At 50.8% G+C, this 21,008-nt stretch overlaps 1 protein-coding gene across 5 annotated transcripts in view; it reads right to left on the bottom strand.

The window, feature by feature from the left end:
* Window positions 1-3,342: 3,342 nt before the first annotated feature.
* Window positions 3,343-21,008, bottom strand: part of LOC116967209 (cell division cycle and apoptosis regulator protein 1-like) — a 33,503-nt gene continuing 15,837 nt past the window's right edge. For all 5 annotated transcript variants that reach the window (XM_033013640.1, XM_033013643.1, XM_033013641.1 and 2 more), the window contains 13 exons: window positions 20,888-21,008; window positions 18,648-18,858; window positions 13,909-13,992; window positions 12,119-12,313; window positions 11,388-11,579; window positions 10,414-10,734; window positions 9,798-9,909; window positions 8,998-9,065; window positions 8,195-8,347; window positions 6,371-6,497; window positions 5,249-5,449; window positions 4,608-4,813; window positions 3,343-3,943 (listed from right to left, as the gene is read on the bottom strand). The exon at window positions 20,888-21,008 is cut by the window's right edge and continues 46 nt beyond it. In XM_033013640.1, coding sequence (XP_032869531.1) covers window positions 3,914-3,943; window positions 4,608-4,813; window positions 5,249-5,449; window positions 6,371-6,497; window positions 8,195-8,347; window positions 8,998-9,065; window positions 9,798-9,909; window positions 10,414-10,734; window positions 11,388-11,579; window positions 12,119-12,313; window positions 13,909-13,992; window positions 18,648-18,858; window positions 20,888-21,008 — 2,021 coding nt within the window. In that variant the 3' untranslated portion in view covers window positions 3,343-3,913. The remainder of the gene's footprint in view (window positions 3,944-4,607; window positions 4,814-5,248; window positions 5,450-6,370; window positions 6,498-8,194; window positions 8,348-8,997; window positions 9,066-9,797; window positions 9,910-10,413; window positions 10,735-11,387; window positions 11,580-12,118; window positions 12,314-13,908; window positions 13,993-18,647; window positions 18,859-20,887) is intronic.

The following is a 21,008-nucleotide window of genomic DNA, read 5'->3' as shown; positions in this document are numbered from 1 at the left end:
CCACATCTAACTCCCTCTTAAATATAGCCAATGAACTGGCCTCAACTACATTCTGTGGCAGAGAATTCCACAGATTCACCACTCTCTGTGTAAAAAATGTTTTCTCATCTTGGTCCTAAAAGATTTCCCCTTTATCCTTAAACTGTGACCCCTTGTTCTGGACTTCCCCAACATCGGGAACAATCTTCCTGCATCTAGCCTGTCCAACCCCATAAGAATTTTGTAAGTTTCTATAAGATTTCCCCTCAATCTTCTAAATTCTAGCGAGTACAAGCCGAGTCTATCCAGTCTTTCTTCATATGAAAGTCCTGCCATCCCAGGAATCAGTCTGGTGAACCTTCTCTGTACTCCCTCTATGGCACCCTCCAGAGATGCTGCCTGTCCCTGCCGAGTTTCTCCAGCTTTTTGCGTCTATCTTTGTTGGGAAGTTTCAACAGTTGGAACTTCAGGTGGATGGTCTGAATGTGACGAGGATAAGTTAATGAAGTGTGATGAAATGTCGCTCGGTTTCTCTCTCCACCGTTGCTGCCTGACCTGCTGAGTAACTCAATTCAATCTCCAAAAATATCAGCAAAGGCAGCATTTTGCTTTTCAGATAGTTGATAGGACAGAAAGTAATTATGAAGTGAACAATGTAATTGTTTCTTACGAGGAGAATTAAACTCAAGAGTTTTTACAAGACAATGGTGAGGCAAACATCTGGAATGCAGTGTATATTACTATATGGGATGACAGATGGCACAATGGGCTAAGTGTTCGGCTGGTGACCGGAAGGTGGCCGGTTCGAATCCCGCTTGGAGTTCATACTGTCGTTGTGTCCTTGGGCAAGACATTTCACCCATCTTTGCCTGTGTGTGAGTGATTGGTGGTGGTCGGAGGGGCCGTAGGCGCAGATTGGCAGCCACGCTTCCGTCAGTCTGCCCCAGGGCAGCTGTGGCTACAGAAGTAGCTTACCACCACCGAGTGTGACTGAATAATGCGATGTAAAGCGCCTTGAGTATTAGAAAGGCGCTATATAAATCCCATCCATTATTATTATTATTATTTTCATTCTTAGAGTGATACAGTGTGGAAACAGGCCCCTTTGGAGGGATATGGGTCAAATACAGGCAGGTGGGACTAGTGTAGCTGGGACATGTTGGCTGGTGTGGGCAAGTTGGGCCTGTTTCCACGCTGTATCACATCTCAACCCGAAACGTCACCCAGAGATGCTGCCTGTCCCACTGAGTTACTCCAGCAGCTTGTGCCCATCTTTGGCATAAACCAGCATCTGCAGTTCATTCCTGCACAAGTGTTGTGTGTGGACGGATATGTTGCCACAGTAACCGAGATTACTCGGGTCCGATGTGCTTGCCAGCTGTTGTCTCTGGGACCATGGCTGATGCTGTATAAACTGTTGCTAAAACACACAGAGTGCTGGAGTAACTCAGCGGGTCAGGCAGCATCTGTGGAGAACATGGATAGGTGACGTTTCACAGAGTGCTGGAGTAACTCAGCGGGTCAGGCAGCATCTGTGGAGAACATGGATAGGTGACGTTTCAGAGTGCTGGAGTAACTCAGCGGGTCAGGCAGCATCTGTGGAGAACATGGATAGGTGACGTTTCACAGAGTGCTGGAGTAACTCAGCGGGTCAGGCAGCATCTATGGAGCTAAGGAAATAGGCAACGTTTCGGGCTGAAACCCTTCCGGGTTTCGCCCCGAAACGTTGCCTATTTCCAGAAGGATTTCGGCCCGAAACGTTGCCTATTTCCTTCGCTCCATAGATGCTGCTGCACCATCTCAGCGGGTCAGGCAGCATCTGTGGAGAACGCGGACAGGTGACGTTTCAGAGTGCTGGAGTAACTCAGCGGGTCAGGCAGCATCTGTGGAGAACATACCTTTAGCCTGCATGAAGACTCCAATCCACGTTCTTCAGAAATGCTGCCAGATCTACTGAATTACTCCAGCACTTTGCATTTTTTTGTATGAACCACCATTTGCGGTTCCATGGACTGCCCCCGAGATTCTGCTTGTGACAATGTTTTGTAGATGAGATTAGTTTTATCTCATCTTCATGTTCCAGCACAGACCTTGTGGGCTGAAGGGCCTGTTCATGTGTTGTACTGTTCTACATTGGTCATCTCTGATTGAGTGATAGGTCGACACAAAATGCTGGAGTAACTCAGCGGGACGGGCAGCATCTCTGGAGAGGAAAAGGGTGACGTGACGGGTCGAGGCCCTTCTTCAGACTGTCTAACTTTGGCATAAACCAGCATCTGCAGTTCCTTCTTACACATCTCGTCTGATTGACTGAAGGTGGCGAGAGCAGGGGTACAGTGGGAGCTGGGAATGGGGGAGCAGGGCTCTCTATCAACATTTGAGGGGTTTGTAGGTTGTTTGTCCCTCTAAATTGCCCCCAGTGTGTAGGGAGTGGATAACATAGAACTAGTGTGTGGTGGACATTTGTTGGGACAGTCCTTTGTCCAAGACCTTGTACCAAACAACTTTGAGGTCAGCTCTGTGGTGTAGGCTGTGCCAGTGACCCTGGTCTGGAGTTTTCATGTTTTCCCTGCGACGTTCGATCCTGACCTCAGGTGCTGTCTGTGCGGAGTTTGCACGTTCTCCCTGCAGCCGCACAGGTTCCCTCCGGGTGCTCCAGTTTCCTTCCACATCCCAGAGACATTCGGGTTTGTAGGTTAATTGGTTTCTGTAAATTGCCCCTCGTGTTCAGGGTGTGGGATGGCATCGAACTAGTGTGAATGGGTGATCGATGGTTGGCATGGACTCGGTGGGCCGAAGGGCTAGTTTCCGTGCTGCAGTTTGCGTTGGTGAGTTACAGAAACACATAAAAACAGGTGCAGGTGTAGACCATTCGGCCCTTCGAGCCAGCACCACCATTCAATATGATCATGGCTGAACATGCAAAGTCAGTGGTGGAGGCAGATATGATAGTGGTGTTTAGGTGGGTTTTAGATATGCAGGGAATGGAGGGATATACAAGAGCTGGTCTTGGCATCAGTTCGGTACAGACCTTGCGGGCTGAAGGGCCTGTTCCTGTGCTGTATTCGAATGCCCCTGTCCCACTTAGGAAACCTGAACGGAAACCTCTGGAGACTTTGCGCCCCACCCAAGGTTTCCGTGCGGTTCCCGGAGGTTTTTGTCAGTCTCCCTACCTGCAACCTCCGGCAACCACCTGCAACCTCCAGGAACCGCAGGGAAACCTTGGGTGGGGCGCAAAGTCTCCAGAGGTTTCCGTTCAAGTTTCCTAAGTGGGACAGGGGCATAAGAGCGCTTACATCGTTGTCAGCGGTTCAGTTGTAACATCAACAACACAACCATGAATAAAAGACACGAGAGACACTGTTAAGTTTTAAAAATGGTGAAGAACCTTTATACTGTAAACAGTGACATCCTGACAGAAAGGGGTTTGGTCAAGGGCCCAGAAGGAAGGCATCTAAAGGGGAGGGGGTGAGAGGGGTCCATTGCCACAGAGCTCAATGCGGGGGAGAAACGGGACAGGGCTTACCCTGTGAATGACCCTACACCCGGCTTTAGCCTGTGCAAGGAATGCTGCACTGAGAACGGAGAGGGGGTAGAACGAGGCTTGTTGGAGCTGGAGAAGGGCCTGGAGGTGTCTTCACTCAGACAGGAGCACTAACAACAGGGGGGGGGGGGATTGGGGAGCGAGCTGGCCCCACTGAGCAGAGGTACACCAATACACACACATCCATCTCTGCTCCTCAATTGTACATCCTGCACAGGCCGATGGAGAAATCAAACAGCACACTTCGATACACTTGCAGGTTGGACACTTGGTGGTGGTCAGGACTTTAATAAGATAAGGAAAGCAAGGGTCACGCAGGTCACTATATGTGGTAGGAGGTGAGTGGATTCTATCGGGGACTCTCCTTCCTCTCGATCACCGGCAACCTCCTCACTTGTCCTTCTCTGTCAAAGCATTATTCTGCAAGACAAGCATGGACACTCGCTGGTTACACCCCACGCTGATCATGTCATGCTGCCTCTGTGCCGAGATACGCCACAGACACCAGAGAGCTCCCCACACCCAGACATCACTGACGCCCCCCCCACCCATCTCTCCCCACCCCTAGACATTAGAGACCCCCCCCCCACCCCTAGACATTAGAGACCCCACCCACACCTCACCCCACCCCTAGACATTAGAGACCCCCCCCACATCTCTCCCCACCCCTAGACATTAGACCCCACCCACACCTCCCCACACCCAGACATCACTGATGCCCACACCCCACACCTCGCCCCACCACTAGACATTAGAGACCCCATCCCACCTCTCCACACCCCCAGGGGCAATCTCCACACCCAGACATCAGAGACCCCAGTCCACACCTCTCCCCACCCCCAGGGACTGTCTCGACACCCAGACATCACAGGCGCCCCCCCCACCCCCACACCGCGACATCAGGCACCCCCCAGGGACAATCTCCACACACAGACATCAGAGACCCCAGTCCCCCACACACGTACAGCCACTCGCACACATACATGCACGCACCATGGACCGCCACACACAGGGAGGGGAGGGGAGGGGGGGCGCTGGGGGAGAGAATGGTATGGGGGGGGGGGGGTATTACGTGGGATTCTACCTTCTTGATGATGCGCTGAATCTCCTCCAGCATGGAGTTGAGGTTCCTGGTGTTATCCTGGAGCCGCAGCTCGTAGAAGATTTTCAGCTTCTCGGCTGTTTTGACCCGATCATCCAGCTCAGTCACCTGTTTCTGCATGTCCTCGATCTTGGTGGTCAGGGACTTGTTCACCGTGTCATTGGAGGAAACTTTCCCCACTGCTTCAGCTGTAGCGGAGAGAGCAGAGCAAATGGAGTCAGCACTCGAACCCCCTCCCCACAGGGCCAGCCCGCACTCGAAACCCCGCCGGACACCGTCCCCCTCACCAACCTGCCCCCTCCCCACACGGCCAGCCCACCCTCGAAACCACACCTGACACCGTCCCCCTCACCACACGGCCAGCCCACCCTCGAAACCACACCTGACACCGCCCCCTCACCAGTGCCCCCTCCATGCCCCTCAACACACCACCCTCACCACCACCAGAACTTTGTCCCGATTCTTCACCGCCCCCCTCCCCCCACAGGGCTATGACATGCACCCCTTCACCACCCCAGCTCCCGTTATCACATCCCCCCTCCCCACACAGGGCTAACACATGCACCCCTTCACCCCCCCAGCTCCCGTTATCACACACCCACTCCCCCCCCCCCCCCACCCACCCAGTTGTGACTCGACGGAGTCCAGTTTGTGCTCCATGTCAGCGCGGTTCCTCTCGTCCCGCTCCAGTTTCTGGATCAGGTTGCCCACGTTGACCATGTTGCCGTTGTGTTCGACCAGACTGCCGTCGGCAGACCGGAGACGGGCCTTGCCCGCCGCTGCCACCGCCGCCACCGCCGTCGTGGGCAACAGCAGGTGGTTCCCTGCAGGAGGAAGGCAACACAACGCAACGTCACGGCACGGAGACGCAGACCACGAGGGAGGAGGGCAAGGGGGAGGGGAGCAGAGCAGCAACGCGGTGGGGGGAAGCGAGAGGTGAGGGAGGGAGCTCAGCGGGACGGAGGCGTGGGATAGTATTGGGAGGGGACGTCAGGAATGGTAAATGCAAGGTTTCACGTGGTCCACCCTGTTTCGACGAATGCAATCAACCTGGTGTGCATAATCAGATAAGATCAAATAGAACAAGTTGTCCTCCAACTTTAGGCTGTGCACGCCATACGCAAGAAGAGGAAGAAGACCACGAGGTGACCGCGATCTTTGAACGGCTTGTGTCTGTGTGTGTCTGTCTGTGTGTGTGTGTGTGTGTGTGTGTGTGTGTGTGTGTGTGTGTGTGTGTGTGTGTGTGTGTGTGTGTGTCTGTGTGCCTGTGTGTGTGTCTGTCTGTGTGTGTGTGGCCCACCTCAGCAGACGACCAATGGTTTGGTTTAGAGATACTGCGTGGGAACAGGCCCTTCGGCCCACCGAGTCCGCTCTGACCAGCGATCCCCGCACATTAACACTACCCTACACACTAGGGTAGTTCACATTCATACCAAGCCAATTAACCTACAAACCTGTACATCTTTGGAGTACGGGAGGGAACCAAATTTCACGGGGAAAACCTACGCAGTCACGGGGAGAATGTCCAAACTCTGTACAGACAGCACAGCACCTGTAGTCGGGATCAAACCCTGGTCTCTGGCGCTGTAAGGCAGCAACTCTACTGCTGCGCCATCGTGCTGCCCTAGTGGATGTAATGAGGGGGAAAGAGCAGCCACGGTTCCCGTTCTACAGCGACCCTCAGTCAACCCCCCCCCCCCCCCCCCCAGTTACCGGCCCTCACACACAGCGCCCCCCACACTTACCAAGCACCATGTCCGCTGGCACCAGGCTCTTGTCCTCCATCTTCTCCAGGTCTCCCTCCCAGCCGTCGGTCAGCGTGCGGTACAGACACATATTCTGGGAGCACACCTTCCCCAACAGCTGCCTGATCTGAAACATGCAGACAACTCGAATTTAGTGTTGGCTCATTCACCGAGACACAGTGACAAACTCTGCCTAGTGGACACAAAATGCTGGAGTAACTCAGCGGGTGAGGCAGCATCTATGGAGAGAAGGAATGGGTGACGTTTCGGGTGGAGCGAAACGTCACCCATTCCTTCTCTCCATAGATGCTGCCTCACCCGCTGAGTTACTCCAGCATTTTCGATTTAACCAGCATCTGCAGTTCTCTCTTACACAAACTGTCTGCTGTCCAGTGACATTATGTTACACATCAGTGCTTCTTAAACTGGTGAATGCTTCACCCAAGGGCAAATTTAATTATTTTGGGGTGAATTACTTAATTTATTCAGGCATTTTTTAAATATATACTTAAAAAAGGCACTGCCATTAAAGTGGTTAGTAAGCTCTTGTTGGTTTTAAAGGCAGTGGAGATGGAAATTTGATACATTTTTTTCTCTCTACCTATGGTTTTCTAATTTCATAGCAGGACACATGACAATAAACTCACTTGAACTTGAACTTGACATTTCCCAAATTTACTGCAATATAACCTTTTAGGGAAGACCATGGTTTTTTGAGTTAGTTTTCCAAGAAAAGAAACTGCAGTAATCAAAGCCTGAAAGGGTAGGATGGGGCTGAAGCCCTGCGTTTAGATGTTGGAACGTTTTTGTTTTAATCATTCTAATAGAATGATTTTCCAACTCCAGTGGTAATTAAACTTTTTTTTTCCACTCTCAGATTTCTTTACATATATTTAGGATGTTCAAAAAGTTGAATAAACACTTAAGAAATCAGTTACTTTATGTTTTTTGCTCATGTGACAAAATAAATTATATATAAAAATATACACAAGGGCGAATAAGACCAAAATTACCAAAACACATAAGAAAATTTAGTCGAGGGTGAATGATATTTTGTGATAAAGACTCGAGGGTGAATGACACTGAAATAGTTTAAGAAGCACTGGTATACACAAGTGCAATCAAAAGCCACACACGAGTACAACAGGTAGTGCAGAGAGACAAATTCCAGAGTGCAGAATAGTGTCACAGTGTTATAACGCTACAGTGGCTGAGAAAGTACAGATCAAATAAATTGCAAGCTGTGCAACGAGGTGGGTGGGAGATGGTTGAATACACTCTAGTCTATGTGCGGTCCGTTCAGCGGTCTGACAGCAGCAGCAGCGAAGGATCTTTAGTTTAGTTTACAGATGCAACATTGAAATAGGCCTTTCGGCCCACCGAGTCCGCACTGACCATTGATCACCTCTGTTATCCCACTTTCTCATCCACTCCCGACACACAGAACCCAGTGCAGGAGCAGAACCCAGCCAGCACCAGCGGGCAGTGACGGGTAGATAGATAGTGGGCACAGTGACGGGCTTCGGGGCAGTGATGGGCGAGGGTGGAGTGGCCACAGTGATGGCGAGGGGGCAGTGGGCAGTGATGGGTGAGGGGCCGGTGGGTAGTGATGGGCTTCGGGGCAGTGATGGACGAGGGTGGAGTGGCCACAGTGATGGCGAGGGGGCAGTGGGCAGTGATGGGTGAGGGGCCGGTGGGCAGTGATGGGCGAGGGTGCAGTGGGCAGTGATGGGCAAGGGGGTGGTGGGCATAGTGATGGGCAGTGGGCAGCCAGCACCACCTCGTGCCTCTAGCAGCAGACAGACAGCCAGCCAGCCAGCGTACCTGAGATCTGGTGATGTGTAGCCCCACGGTGCTGAGGATCAGCTCCAGGTCCTTCTCCATCAGGTAGCTGCACAGGTTGCGGTCAAAGTAAGCAAAGGCCAGCAGCAGATCCTTGCGCAGGGTCACCATCTGGGAGACATCCCTCTCTGGCGGCTAGTAGAGATCAAAAACAGTTGTTGCCGTCATCCTGACCAGTATGTCAACACTCCCCCCCCACTCACGCCTCTCCCCATCCTGGCTGATTCATTGAAGGAAACAGGCCTTTCAGCCCACATTGACCACCCATTCACACTATTTCTATACTATCCCTCTGTCATCCACTCCCTCAGCACTACAGACGGCCAATTAACCTACAAAACCCACGCTGACTTTGGCAGAGGAAACAAACGCTTTTGACCAACCAAGATGCCCAACTACACTAGTCCCACTTACCTGCAATTGCCCATCTCCCTCTAAACCTTTGCTAGCCATGTACCTGTCCAAAGATCGGCACAAAGTGCTGGAGTAACTGAACGGGAGAACTGGAGAAGGATGGAGAAGTTTCGGATCGGGTCCCTTCTGCATGGCCCTGACCAGAAATGTCACCCCTTTCCTCCAAAGATGCTTCCTGACCACTGAGTCCAAGTACACCTCCAGTTCTAGTCTAGTTTCACAGTGCTCCCGCTGAAGGCCAAACCCAGGCCAGTTACCCATCCGATCCTGTACTCCACCCGACATAGCTTGCCAGGCGCTGCTCGCACTCTGAGCCAGTGGTGGACAAGACCCCATCTTTCTCACGCGTCGGCCTCTCACTACATCCTTACCGTTTCTTTAGCACTCTCGGCCTCATTGCTTTTCTCAGCTGCCTTCTTATCACCAGCATTGGCGACACCTGCGGAGAACAAAATTGGACACGTCAGAATTAGACGACTTAAACACGTAGACACATGGAACTAGAGAGGCTGGAATCTTGTGTAGAATACAGAGTGCTGCAGTAACTCCAGAACAAGGGGTCACAGTTTAAGGATAAGAGGGAAGTCTTTTAGGACCGAGATGAGGAAATCATTTTTTACAGAGAGTGGTGAATCTTTGGAATTCTCTGCCACAGAAGGTAGTTGAGGCCACACAGTTCATTGGCTATATTTAAGAGGGAGTTAGATGTGGCCCTTGTGGCTAAAGGGATCAGGGGGTATGGAGAGAAGGCAGGTACGGGATACTGAGTTGGATGATCAGCCATGATCATATTGAATGGCAGTGCTGGCTCGAAGGGCCGAATGGCCTACTCCTGCACCTATTTTCAATGTTTCTATGTAACTCAGCGGCTCAGGCAGCTTCTCTGGAGAACATGGTGAGGTGAGGTTTTGGGTCCAAAGAAGGGCCCTGATCGGAATCATCGCCTATGCATGTTGTGCAGAGCTGTTGCCTGAGCCGCTGTGCTCCCCCATCACTTGTTTTGTGCAGCTGCAGACTCACATCTCCAATGTTATGCCACTGTAAGGACGAATAGGTTTGGGGACGAGCAGCCATATATAGAGTACACACTGCTCTGTAGCTGCCTGGTCTGGGATATTGTCCAACAGTAACTGCGGTGTTCTGTGCGATGACTGGGGACATAATTCCTCACCAAAATCCTCCTCGTTGTCTTCCAGGAACAGAACATCGTCCATCTGGAGAAGGCTGTCATCATCCGCTTCCTTTCCTTTGGTTTCCTTCTCTTTATTTTCTCCCTCTTCTGGCTATGAGCAGTGACAAGAAGACATGTTTCAGTACCACACACAGACACACGCACAGAATACAACACCGCCCAACTTCACTGTGTCAATATTATACCCAGCTCAGAGTGACGGCAGCATTCCTGGAAGAGCAAACTAGACACAGAGTGCGGGAGTGGCGAGCACCCAGAGAGTGGCGAGTACCTGGAACACATCGCCAGAGAGCGCTGGATGCAGTCACACACAGCATTTAAAAACTGCCCAAACACTTGCCCATGCAAGGGTGGCTGTGGGCCAAGCCCTGGACGTTAAGATTCACCTGGCACAGTGACAGCGGCCAGTGGTTAGGGTGGGCCCCATCAACCTTTCTGACGAAGGGTCTCGACCCAAAACATCACCTATTCCCTTTCTCCAGAGATGCTGCCTGACCCAGAGTCACTCCAGCATTGTGTGTCCATCATCGGTGTAAACATGCATCTGCAGTTCCTCCCAACCCCCTTTCTGGTTCCCCTTCCCCACGGGCCATACCTTTGTCAGCTCCCATTCCCAGTTGTCATCCTCTTCCATGGCTGTGGTTTTAGCCAGGGCATCGGTCGACTCCTTCGCCTCCTCTGTGTCCTTCAACTCTGCGTTCTCCCCCTCCTCCCCCTCGCCCTTCGCTTCTTTCGGCTTCTCGTCTTGCTCCATGTCCTGATCCTTTTGTTCCTGCTCCTGACCGCCAGTGGCTGCCTTCGGCTTCTCCGGGACCTCCTCTGGTTTCTTCTCTGGGTAGGCCAGCAGGGCGCTGTAGATGGCGTAACCAAAGTCCCTCTGCAACATCTCACTGAATATCTCCGCCAGCCACAGGACCTGAGGGAAAACCAGAACCCTGTCACCAAACTAACTCACACCACCCACCCCCACCGGGTCTCTCCCACATCCCACATACATGCGGCTTTGTAACTTAACTGGCCACCGCACAATTGCCTAATATACTAGTGCGCAAAGACTGGTTCTACTAGTATGTATCTGTGGCTACTAGTACACTATTACCTATTGTACAATTGATCTAGTGTGTAAGGACTGGTTGAGAAAATGGGATAACACAGAAGTGTGCAAGGACTGGTTCTACTAGTGTGTTAGTGTATTATGACCTATTGTACAATAGCTTTAGTGTGTAAGGACGTATTTTACTAGTGTGTAAGGACATGCTTTACTAGTGTGTTAGTGTGTATTATGACCTATTGTACATGTTTTACTAGTGTGCAAGGTCGTGCTTTACTAGTGTGTTAATGTGTCCTGGTGTATTATTAGCCATTGTACAATAGCTCTAGTGTGTAAGGACCGGTTGAGGAAATGGGATAACACAGAAGACGATGGTTGGCGTGTACTGGGTGGGCCTGTTTCAACGCTGCATCTCTAAGTACCTGATCAGTATAGGCGCTAACAACATCATAAGGCATGGAAATACCATTTGTAAACCTGTTACGTTGCAGGCAAGATGACAATCTGCCAACAAGTACCTCAAAGGAATGGCCCTTGGAATCAATGCGGTAGCTCCTCAGGTTACTCAGCGACAGCACGGCACATCCAAAGTTGCCCCCCATGGCGGCGACGTTGGGGGTCACAACCACTGCAGGCTCGGCTGGCAGGGGGCATCGAGGCTCCACCTTGGGTGCAGCAGGGGCTTCTTCAGGCTGCTTCTCCTCGGCATCCTGCACAGCACAACAGACAACAGTTTAACACCCAGTGATTACAGGGGTGATTCAGGTTACTGAGGAGAGGCAGGAATGTGCAGCCGAGCTACCCATCTGAGCAGCCACCATGTTACTGAATGGCGGAGCAAAATAGTTTCATCTCTGGACTATTTTGCCATCGTCTCTGAAACCCTCCCCCTCTCCCCCAAGGCCTTCTCTGCATTAGATACCGAATCCAAACAACAATTTTTAAAGCTTCACCATAACATCCTGCTTTTCTATTCCATGTCTCCACCTATAAAGCCAGGATCCCATCTTAATCCCTCAGGTTGATCTGACCCAACTTCAAACAAACCCAAACATCCCCAGTTTCAACTCTTACCCCCTGGAAGACAGTGCCTCAACTCAGCCTCCCATAATCCACACAGGTTTGAGTTGAATTCCATGCCTTGCCCTTTCCCATCGCGCCCGCCTGACAGCTGCAGCTCCCTCAGCACATCGCGTGTTTTGTGCCATTTGCAGCCTATGATCGGGCTTATTGGCCCAAGTTGTCTCACCTGCTTCTGCTCCTCATCAGGGCTCGGCTCTGGAGTCACGACCGACTCTGCCTCCTTGACTGGAGATTCATCTTTCTCTATCTCTTCTTTCGCTGTCTCCTCCTCCAGCTCCTTCTCCAGCCGACTCACAAGCTGGGCCTTTGTGCCTTTCCAGTTCATATTCCTTGCTTTCAGCTCCCTGCGGAAATCTTCCACCTGGAAAGATAGTGGAACCCGTCACACCACGGCCTTAATATGCTTGATTCTGTATTGACTGTATTTTATTTATCTTTATTTTTTGTCGCGTTTAAATGTAGTTATAGTGGTTTTTTTTTAAACTGAGTATGTGTGTGGGGGCGGGGGAAACTTTTAAATCTTTCCTTGTACGGAGAACCCGACCTTTTCTCTGTCGGGTCTCCGTTGTCGTTGGGGCCTAGCGCCGTGGAGCGGCCTCCGACTGGAACGACCTGGGGCTCCAGTCATGGAGCCTGCAGACTTACCCGCCGAGTTCGGAGCGGGAGGAGCTGTGGTGGCACGCTGCTGCGGCCCGACCCCGGAGATTCGGAGGCTCCAACCGCAGGTCTGGTGGACAGTAACACCGGGAGCCCGCGGGTCCCTGCTGGGAGACCGCTTTTCGGGGCTTCCGCAACAGCGACTTCTCCCGCCCGAGTTGCGGGGTTGAAAAGTACCTAGGGCAGGGCCTTACATCGCCCGGCGCGGCTTTAACGGCCGTGGGACTTGCAGTGCCTGCCGGGGCCTCCAACACCAAGACCCGGAGCGCGGCCTTGCATCGCCCGGCGCGGCTTTAATGGCCGCGGGACTTATTTACCATCGCCCGCCGGGGACTTTGACTTTGACTCTGACATCGGGAGGAGTGCAGGGGAGAGATAAGACTTTGCCTTCTATCACAGTGAGGAGATTCACTGTGATGGATGTTTGTGTAAATTGTGTTGTGTCTTGGTTCTTTTTCTTGTGTGAATGACTGCAGAAACCAAATTTCGTTTGAACCTCAAGAGGTTCAAATGATAACAAATAAATTGTATTGTATTGTATTGCCAGGAAAAAACGATTTTACCCGGCTAACTGCCTTATACAGCAAGGTAAATCTCATACTCCACCAGTGCTTCCACACCTCAACAATGTTTTCCCCCTGAATTAGAATTCCAAATGACCTAGAATTTGATGGTATTCCCCAAATGCTCACGCACGAATACCGGGCTCACTGCGCATACGCGTGGAGACGGCGCCCCCAACGGCGCTCTTGTGTCTCACCCGCTGAGTTACTCCAGCATTTGGTGTCTACCTTCGATTTTATCCAGCATCTGCAGTTCTTTCTCACACTGCTCTACCTCAGGCCTGGTTTTAACAGGGATACTCATCCATTTTGGACTTACTGTTGTTTCCACCGATTAGCCGAGAATCGCTGAGTCTTACAGTTGGCATTCTGTGCAGTTCAGAGCTTCAGCCGTCTGATTAAACCCCAACCCTCTGCTCCTTCCTCATTCCTCAGAGTCTCTATAATGATGGCCAGACATCAATGTGTCAGAGTGGGCTATGGTTCCAACCGAGAGTGCGTGCGTGGCGCCTGGGAGTCTGTCCAGAGGAAGGGCCCTGATACGAAAGGTCAACTGTTTCCTCCAAAGATGCTGCCTGACCCGCCGAGTTGCTCCAGTAGTTTTTTTTGCAATCTTTTGCAACTCCATTCTGAATTCTAACTGGACACTAAGCGGAAAGGTGCCTATTATAGACGCGCACTTAGGCGAGCAGTGACCATGAGGCAGGTCTGGCCAGATACAAATAGCAGCTCTTACTTTCATTGACTTCAGATCCAGATGGCTCCACTGGGTGGGGGTGGGGGGTGCATCTTCTCCCTGCTCTTCCATCTTCTCTTCAGCCTGCAAGGACAAATAGGGTGACGTTAAAGCGAGCAAGCTGCAGTGTCAGTCGAGCTGCCGTCGCGATCCAGGCTCCACGGGCGGCAGTGTCATTACATCGTGCGGCCTGCACTGTGCCACTAACAGCAGGCGGGAGGAGACGGTCTGGAACAATCGGTGAGGTGTCCCCAGCCTACATCCTCCTCCCCTGTGAGGGAGGACACATGGAGGCAAGAGGCAATGAAAGGGACAAAAAGGGGATGGTTAGGAAACACGCAGTTCACACTGAGACACACAGCGCAGCAGAACAAAGTTGCGCCCCTTACCCAATGATCACACCGCTTCCTGGACTCTCCTCCACAACCCCTGGAGCCAGCTTTGGCTCTTTGTGTCCATGCCAGGGCAGTAAGAGCTGCCCAGCCTAATCCCACTCTCACAATAGGATGCAGCACCTCAAATGTTGACCCAGGTTCTTGTTAAATGTGACGAGGGTTTCTGCCCGCACCACCTTTTCAGGCAGTGAGTTGCAGACCCCACTGTCCATCTACTGAAAGAGTGAGTTTAACTCCTCCAATCCTTCAACTCTATCACCCTAAAACCAAGAATCTCTTTCAGGAAATAGGTCCAGCCCTTTATAACATTTTAAACATACTTTCAGATGTTAAATCTCCTGTCAGTTTCCAAATAAAACCACCTCCGTGCAACATGACTCTCCTCATGAGTAAAGTTCTACAGCCCTGACAACATCCCTTTGAATTTTCTAAAGGTCCATTTTGCACTTTTACAACCTTCCTGCATCATGGTGATGAAACTCCATCTAGTTGTGGCTTGAGTTTTATACATAACCACCTTTCTCGTATATGTCTCAGCTAAGAAATTCTGTGTGTATTTTTTTCCACGACGTCATTTTCCGAGTCCCACTAGCTCTTGTTCTTTTAGAGAACACTGTTCTTGTTCTGTCCTGGTCTCATTATCCTACCATTTAGACAGTTTTACAGCACGGAAACAGGCCCTTCAGCCCAACACGTCCACGCCGACCAAGTCGCCGAAAGAAGCCAGTCCCCATTTGCCTGCGTTAAGCCCACATCCCTCTAATCGTAGCCACCTCTACCACTTCCTTAGGCAGCTAGTTCCACGTCTTTTAAATCTCTCTGCCCTCACCGTAAACCTATGTCCTATAGCTGTGCTACCCTGGGAGAAAGAGCATGGCCATCTGCCCTATTAAATGCCTTCCAGAATTCAAGTACAGTACACTTACCACCTCAATTTTAAAGGCCAATATTGAAATGATTTTCCTGACTACCACCAATTTCTGTTTCACATAGATAGATCCCCAGTCCTTTATGCAGCAGCTTTCACTAGCCATGTTTTATCATTCGTGTTCTGTTAAGCACTTTGTAGGCCATCGTTTGAAAATCCACATCTACTGTACCTCCTATCCAATGTAGTTAAAGGGGGGTTTAAAAGGGGTAAATATCTTAATCCTTAAGCCATCGTATTCCTTTAACACTCGATTTTAAGCTCCTTGGTTAGCCATAGCTGGTTCACCTCCGACACTGTATTCAATACTCCCAGAGCAGATATAACATAGCTAGTCACAGGCAAAAGCCCCTAAAAACTGCCTCATCATTCTTGGGATACAAGGTGGACATATTTACTACACTGTCCCGTTAAACACTCAGTGGAACCAGATACAGATTAAAGCGAAGGTAGATACAAAATGCTGGAGTAACTCAGCGTGTGAGGCAGCATCTATGGAGAGAAGGAATGGGTGACGAAACGTCGCCAATTCTTTCTCTCCATAGATGTTGCCTCACCCGCTGAGTTACTCCGGCATTTTGTGTCTACCTTCGATTTTACCAGCATCCGCAGTTTTTTCTTACACAGATTAAAGCACTCTTTAGACTCTGCTATGAAGCACTCCCAGCGCGGTTCATGGGTTAAACACATAGCTTTATCAGCTGCAATGGACTGCCATTAGCCTATGTCCCGCTCTGACACCTCCACACAGAGAAGTTGCCAATCAGGTGCTGAATCCTCCACGCCCCGCCTGCCTCTGAACGGAACAAACTTCCTGGTGTGGAGGCAGGAACACAGACGAGGACACTTCAGTAAAACGTTAATTAACCCACGGGCTGGTTCAAGCCAGACCAGGTCATGCTAGCAGCCAGCAGCAGCGAGACTGTAGGTGGTAACTCCGTTTGTTTCAAGGAGGCAGCCAACAGCATCAACGTCATTCACCAGGTTTTGAGGTAAGAGAACAGAGTCGACAGACTTCATAGGTGAAATGTTTCACCAAGGCTATATATACTACAGGGTTTCCTCACCTAACAAGTCTCTTTCAGTGTTGGATTTAATGCGGAGCAGCAAGTAGTTTCTGACTGAGCCTGAACCCAGGATAGACAGGAGGTTTAATGTGGGGCATATTGTGATGGCTAGCTCTGGACTCATTCCTTGGGCAGATTGTTAATGGGTAGAAGCTTACCACTGCCTTACACTGAGATACAGTAATGGCTGTACAGCCCTACATGGGGGTACCTGATGTCACATTGGATACAGTATAGATGGATAAAGGTCTGCCCACTGACAATAGTACCTGTGTTACTTATACATCGTTTAACATTGGTGCAAGGTGATGGTGGGAACAGGTCTGTTACTGTATGACACTGGGACAAAGTACTGGTCACATTGGCTTGTTCCTATCTAACACTGAGGTTCAGAGCTGTGCTTAAAAGTCTAGCGAGGGTAGGAAGTGTGAGACTTTATCGTAATTTTGGGTAATAGTAGTCTTGGGGTAGAGCATTTTGCAGGGTTATGTCCAGTGTTCGGAACTGGCAGTTCTGGATATCAACATGACACCAGCCCGTCTTAGCTCGACAAGTATATCAATGAGCCCCAAAACGGCCATAGGGCCAGCTTTTCATGACCCAGTGATAAACACACATGGATTCAGCCAGCAGAAGTTAGACCATCCAAGGGTCCCCATGCCAGGACAGTAACAGATCGCCAACCCACAAGATGGAGGCCTGCTCTTGCTGTGACTGCGTTAAAGGACAGGCCTAGCTGCACTTTAATTCTATAGCTGCTCCAGCATTAAAGCCTTGGGCCTGAAAGGACACACTGTGAGGGGCAGGAATCGCCTAGAGGGAGCTGTCGTTGTGGTATAGGTTCGTCAAATATGGGAATGGGAATGACACGAGTATCGGACGGAAACCCGCAGTAGGTGTGAGCTACACAAAGGGCAAGGGCACCCTGAAGCACCAGAATACGCAACACATGGGAGTTCATGTGAGCCCGTCAGGGGAAGGAACGGCAAACTGTCTGGAACAATGCATCATAAACAGTGTTTCAGTTGGGGTGAAAGGATGTCAGAGAATCAGAGTGTAAGTGTTGATGCGTCACCAGTGTGGTCTTGGTCTGTGTGGCCCCGTCACATTTCTTTAAACAGAGATTTTGTTTCCCAGCTTCAGTTCCCCACTTACCTAATCATTGTTACCCCAGGCACAATGCCAATGAGTGAGATTAAGCCAAATATCATCTCCAGAAGGGACCTAACCACAAACGTCACCCCCAACTATTCACAACCTGACCTGCTGAGTTCTTCCGCCATTTTGTGTTTTGTTTTGCTCAAGAGAGAGATTAATCGTTGAATAAACATACTATTAGCTAATACCATTACTACCTCAGGGGTAACTTTTTACTCTATGGTAAAAGTATCACAGGATACTCTTTCATTCTAATACACAGCAGCAGTAGCGCCCATGACAATGGCAGATCACTACCCACCCACATCCTATCACCCAGTGACGAGACCGCAGACCCACCACCCAGTGAGGAACCACAGGCTGACTTATTCCATTACCCGCAAGGGAATGGCCGGCGAACATGTCCTTCACCATGGGAGACCACAGACTAACCCGTCTCGTCACCAGACAGGGGAACCAAAGGCACATCTCATTCCCCCACTAGGAGCACACGCTGCCGTGTCGTTATCACCCGCGTCGATATACAGACGCACACCCCATTCTCCAGTGAGGAAGCTCAGGCCAATCTATGTTGAAGCTTGCTGTGGGGAACCACAGTCAGTGGCGTATCTGTGTGGAAACGGCTTCAGCCTGTGGCACTACTAGACATGGTCCAGAAGCTGCTAGACATAGTCCAGGAGATATTGCCCTGCCTTGGAAGCCGGCTTCACCAGATCTCAACCTGCCCGATGCTTGTTGTTGTTAACTGGGGGTTTGGGGAACGAGTTGGTGCTTCCCACACCCAGCTCCACAGACCCTGAACAACCAGTGGGCCAATCCCCAGACTATGTGACGATCAATTCTAGTCACCGACTCTTTTGCTACCCCCACCACCCTGTCTCTGTTTAAGGAATTGTGACGTGGCAGTGTAATAGTGTAGTCCCGTTCACATTCATAAAGAGTGCCAGCAGCTGTGCAGCAGTTCCCTGCTACAGCATTTTATAGTCTCATGGTTATGCTATCTTGGCAAATGCTCACTTGAACTGAAAGTTATCGGTCACTCTTGCTATGGCAGTGGAGGGGAAAAGAGTTTGTATCTGTGTGTGTATGTGTATGTGTATGTGTGTGTGAGTGTAGGTATGTGTGAAGGTATGTATATGTAGGTGTGTGTGTGTGTGTAAGAGAATGGAGTAATAAAAAAAGATTCAATGCCTCATCTCGGTCCGTGTCCTTGTGCTCTGCCTGCTCCCTGTCAGTCAGTTGTTGCGTGTATCCCAGGGACAGTGCGTCCCACTCCAAGCGAGTAGGGAGGCAATGCCAAACATCCGGCAGAAATACAACCACAGTCTCCACACGGGCTGGGAGCAGCCGCCCCTCACGGAGCTCTCCAGGATGAAGGTAGCGGATCTCAGCAAAGCGAAACCTGTCACAAGGGAAGAGGGTTACTGGATACAATAGCACACAGCACCGCAAAACCATCGCCAAAGCTTACAGTCCAACGATACGCGCCACCCACACAACTCAATTACCATGCCGCACCCCCCCCCCCCCCCCCCCCACCACACATTCAGACCCTCGCACAGTCGCAATCCCTGATTCCCCATTGGAAAAAGTACTTTGCAAAAGGAGGCGAGAACTAGCAGGAGGCACCCTTCACCCATTCCAAGCACCGGTCTCCTTAAGTCCACGTCAAGTCAACCTCCCGTAGATGGATACAAGGATGGATCCAAATGAAACATAGAAACATAGAAATTAGGTGCAGGAGTAGGCCATTCGGCCCTTCGAGCCTGCACCGCCATTCAATATGATCATGGCTGATCATCCAACTCAGTATCCCGTACCTGCCTTCTCTCCATACCCTCTGATCCCCTTAGCCACAAGGGCCACATCTAACTCCCTCTTAAATATAGCCAATGAACTGGCCTCGACTACCCTCTGTGGCAGAGAGTTCCAGAGATTCACCACTCTCTGTGTGAAAAAAGTTCTTCTCATCTCGGTTTTAAAGGATTTCCCCCTTATCCTTAAGCTGTGACTCCTTGTCCTGGACTTCCCCAACATCGGGAGCAATCTTCCTGCATCTAGCCTGTCCAACCCCTTAAGACGCACAGAGTGCTGGAGTAACTCAGTGTGTCGGACAGCATCTCTGATTGAGATTCAGATTCAACTTTGTCATTGTCAGTGTACAGTACAGAGACAACGAAATGCAGTCTGGAGAACATGAACAGGTGGCATTTCGGGCCGGGAACCGTCAGCCTGAAAAAGGGTCTCAACCCAAAACGTCACCTATCCATGTTCTACATAGCTGCTGCGACCTGGTGAGTTACTCCAGCGCTTGGTGTTTTTTCCCTCCCATAGATAAGACTCAGTCATGAGTTGACTGAGTTCCCTTCATTAATCCCCAGTGTGATAGGGCCAAGTATAAATCCCACCTGCCAGACCACCACACCCCACAGAAGCAACCGCCAGGCTAACTACAAGGCAAACAATTGCAGCACTCTGTACTCCTGCCCGAAACTCATTCCCCCTTTCTGGCACAACGCTCAGGTGTACGGCTGAATCAGTGCATCCATTGAACCAACAGAAACAAAAAGGTTAGCAATAGTATTTCACCGTACACGGGGAGACCCTGCACAGTGGGCTGTGACGGAAGCTCCTGGGTTCTGGGACACTTAAGGGGCCTGTCCCACTTACGCGATTTTTCCGGTGACTTGCAGGCACCCTTCATGGTGGCAGCAGGTCGCCGAAAATTCTCAACGTGTTTTTGAAAATCCAGCGGCGACCAGAAAAAGGTGCGACTCTTTGGGCGACTACTCACGACCATACAGGTGCCACCCCGCGAGTCGCACCTTTTTTTGGTCGCCGCTGGATTTTCAACATTTTGAGAATTTCGCGTAATTGGGGGGGAAATAAAAAATCGCACAAGTGGGACAGGCCCCTTAAAGTAGTATTTCTTGTTGCCCCAGAAGTGGGGGGAAGCTCAGCGTTCACCAACACTGCAGCAGCCAGAATTACAGTGCGACGCGGGCACATTGGAACAATTCACCAAGTAACCAAGCTAGATAGTGGAGCTGGACTCTCTCTGTAGCTCTGAACATCACGTCACTCCTGGGCAGCGCTGTCCCTAGTCAGATACAGACCGCAGCTGCCGGCCAGGCTCACTGTGCCTCCACAGATGCCTTCTCACTCGCTGGTGCATCTCCTCAACCCAAGTCACTATTCCTGCAGAGAACCCCTTCCCTGGTCCAAGTTTCCAGAGCCTGTGCCAGAGCATGCCAACTAACAATGAAGACTTGCAGGTGCCAGGAAATAAGATTAACCTCCCCCTTGCTGTTTCACACGGCGTACTGTTCCCCTCCCTAACCACCATCTTTCTCCAGCAAGCTTCCGTTTATGCACCCATCAAGTCAACATGCATCCACGCCCATCCACCCCGCTCTGCATTGGGGACTCACCATTGAGTGCAGACGCTCAAATCAATGCCAGTCAGGAACTTGGTGGTGCGAATGGCCGTCTTGATCAGCACCCTGGGGTCCTTATCCGGGCCTGGACCATCGAGAGAAGGAGACCAACTCC

The sequence above is a fragment of the Amblyraja radiata genome, chromosome 39 (assembly GCF_010909765.2).
Source record: "Amblyraja radiata isolate CabotCenter1 chromosome 39, sAmbRad1.1.pri, whole genome shotgun sequence".
NCBI lineage: Eukaryota > Metazoa > Chordata > Chondrichthyes > Rajiformes > Rajidae > Amblyraja > Amblyraja radiata.
Note: the sequence above shows the minus strand (reverse complement) of the source record. Positions and strands in the feature narration are given on the sequence as shown.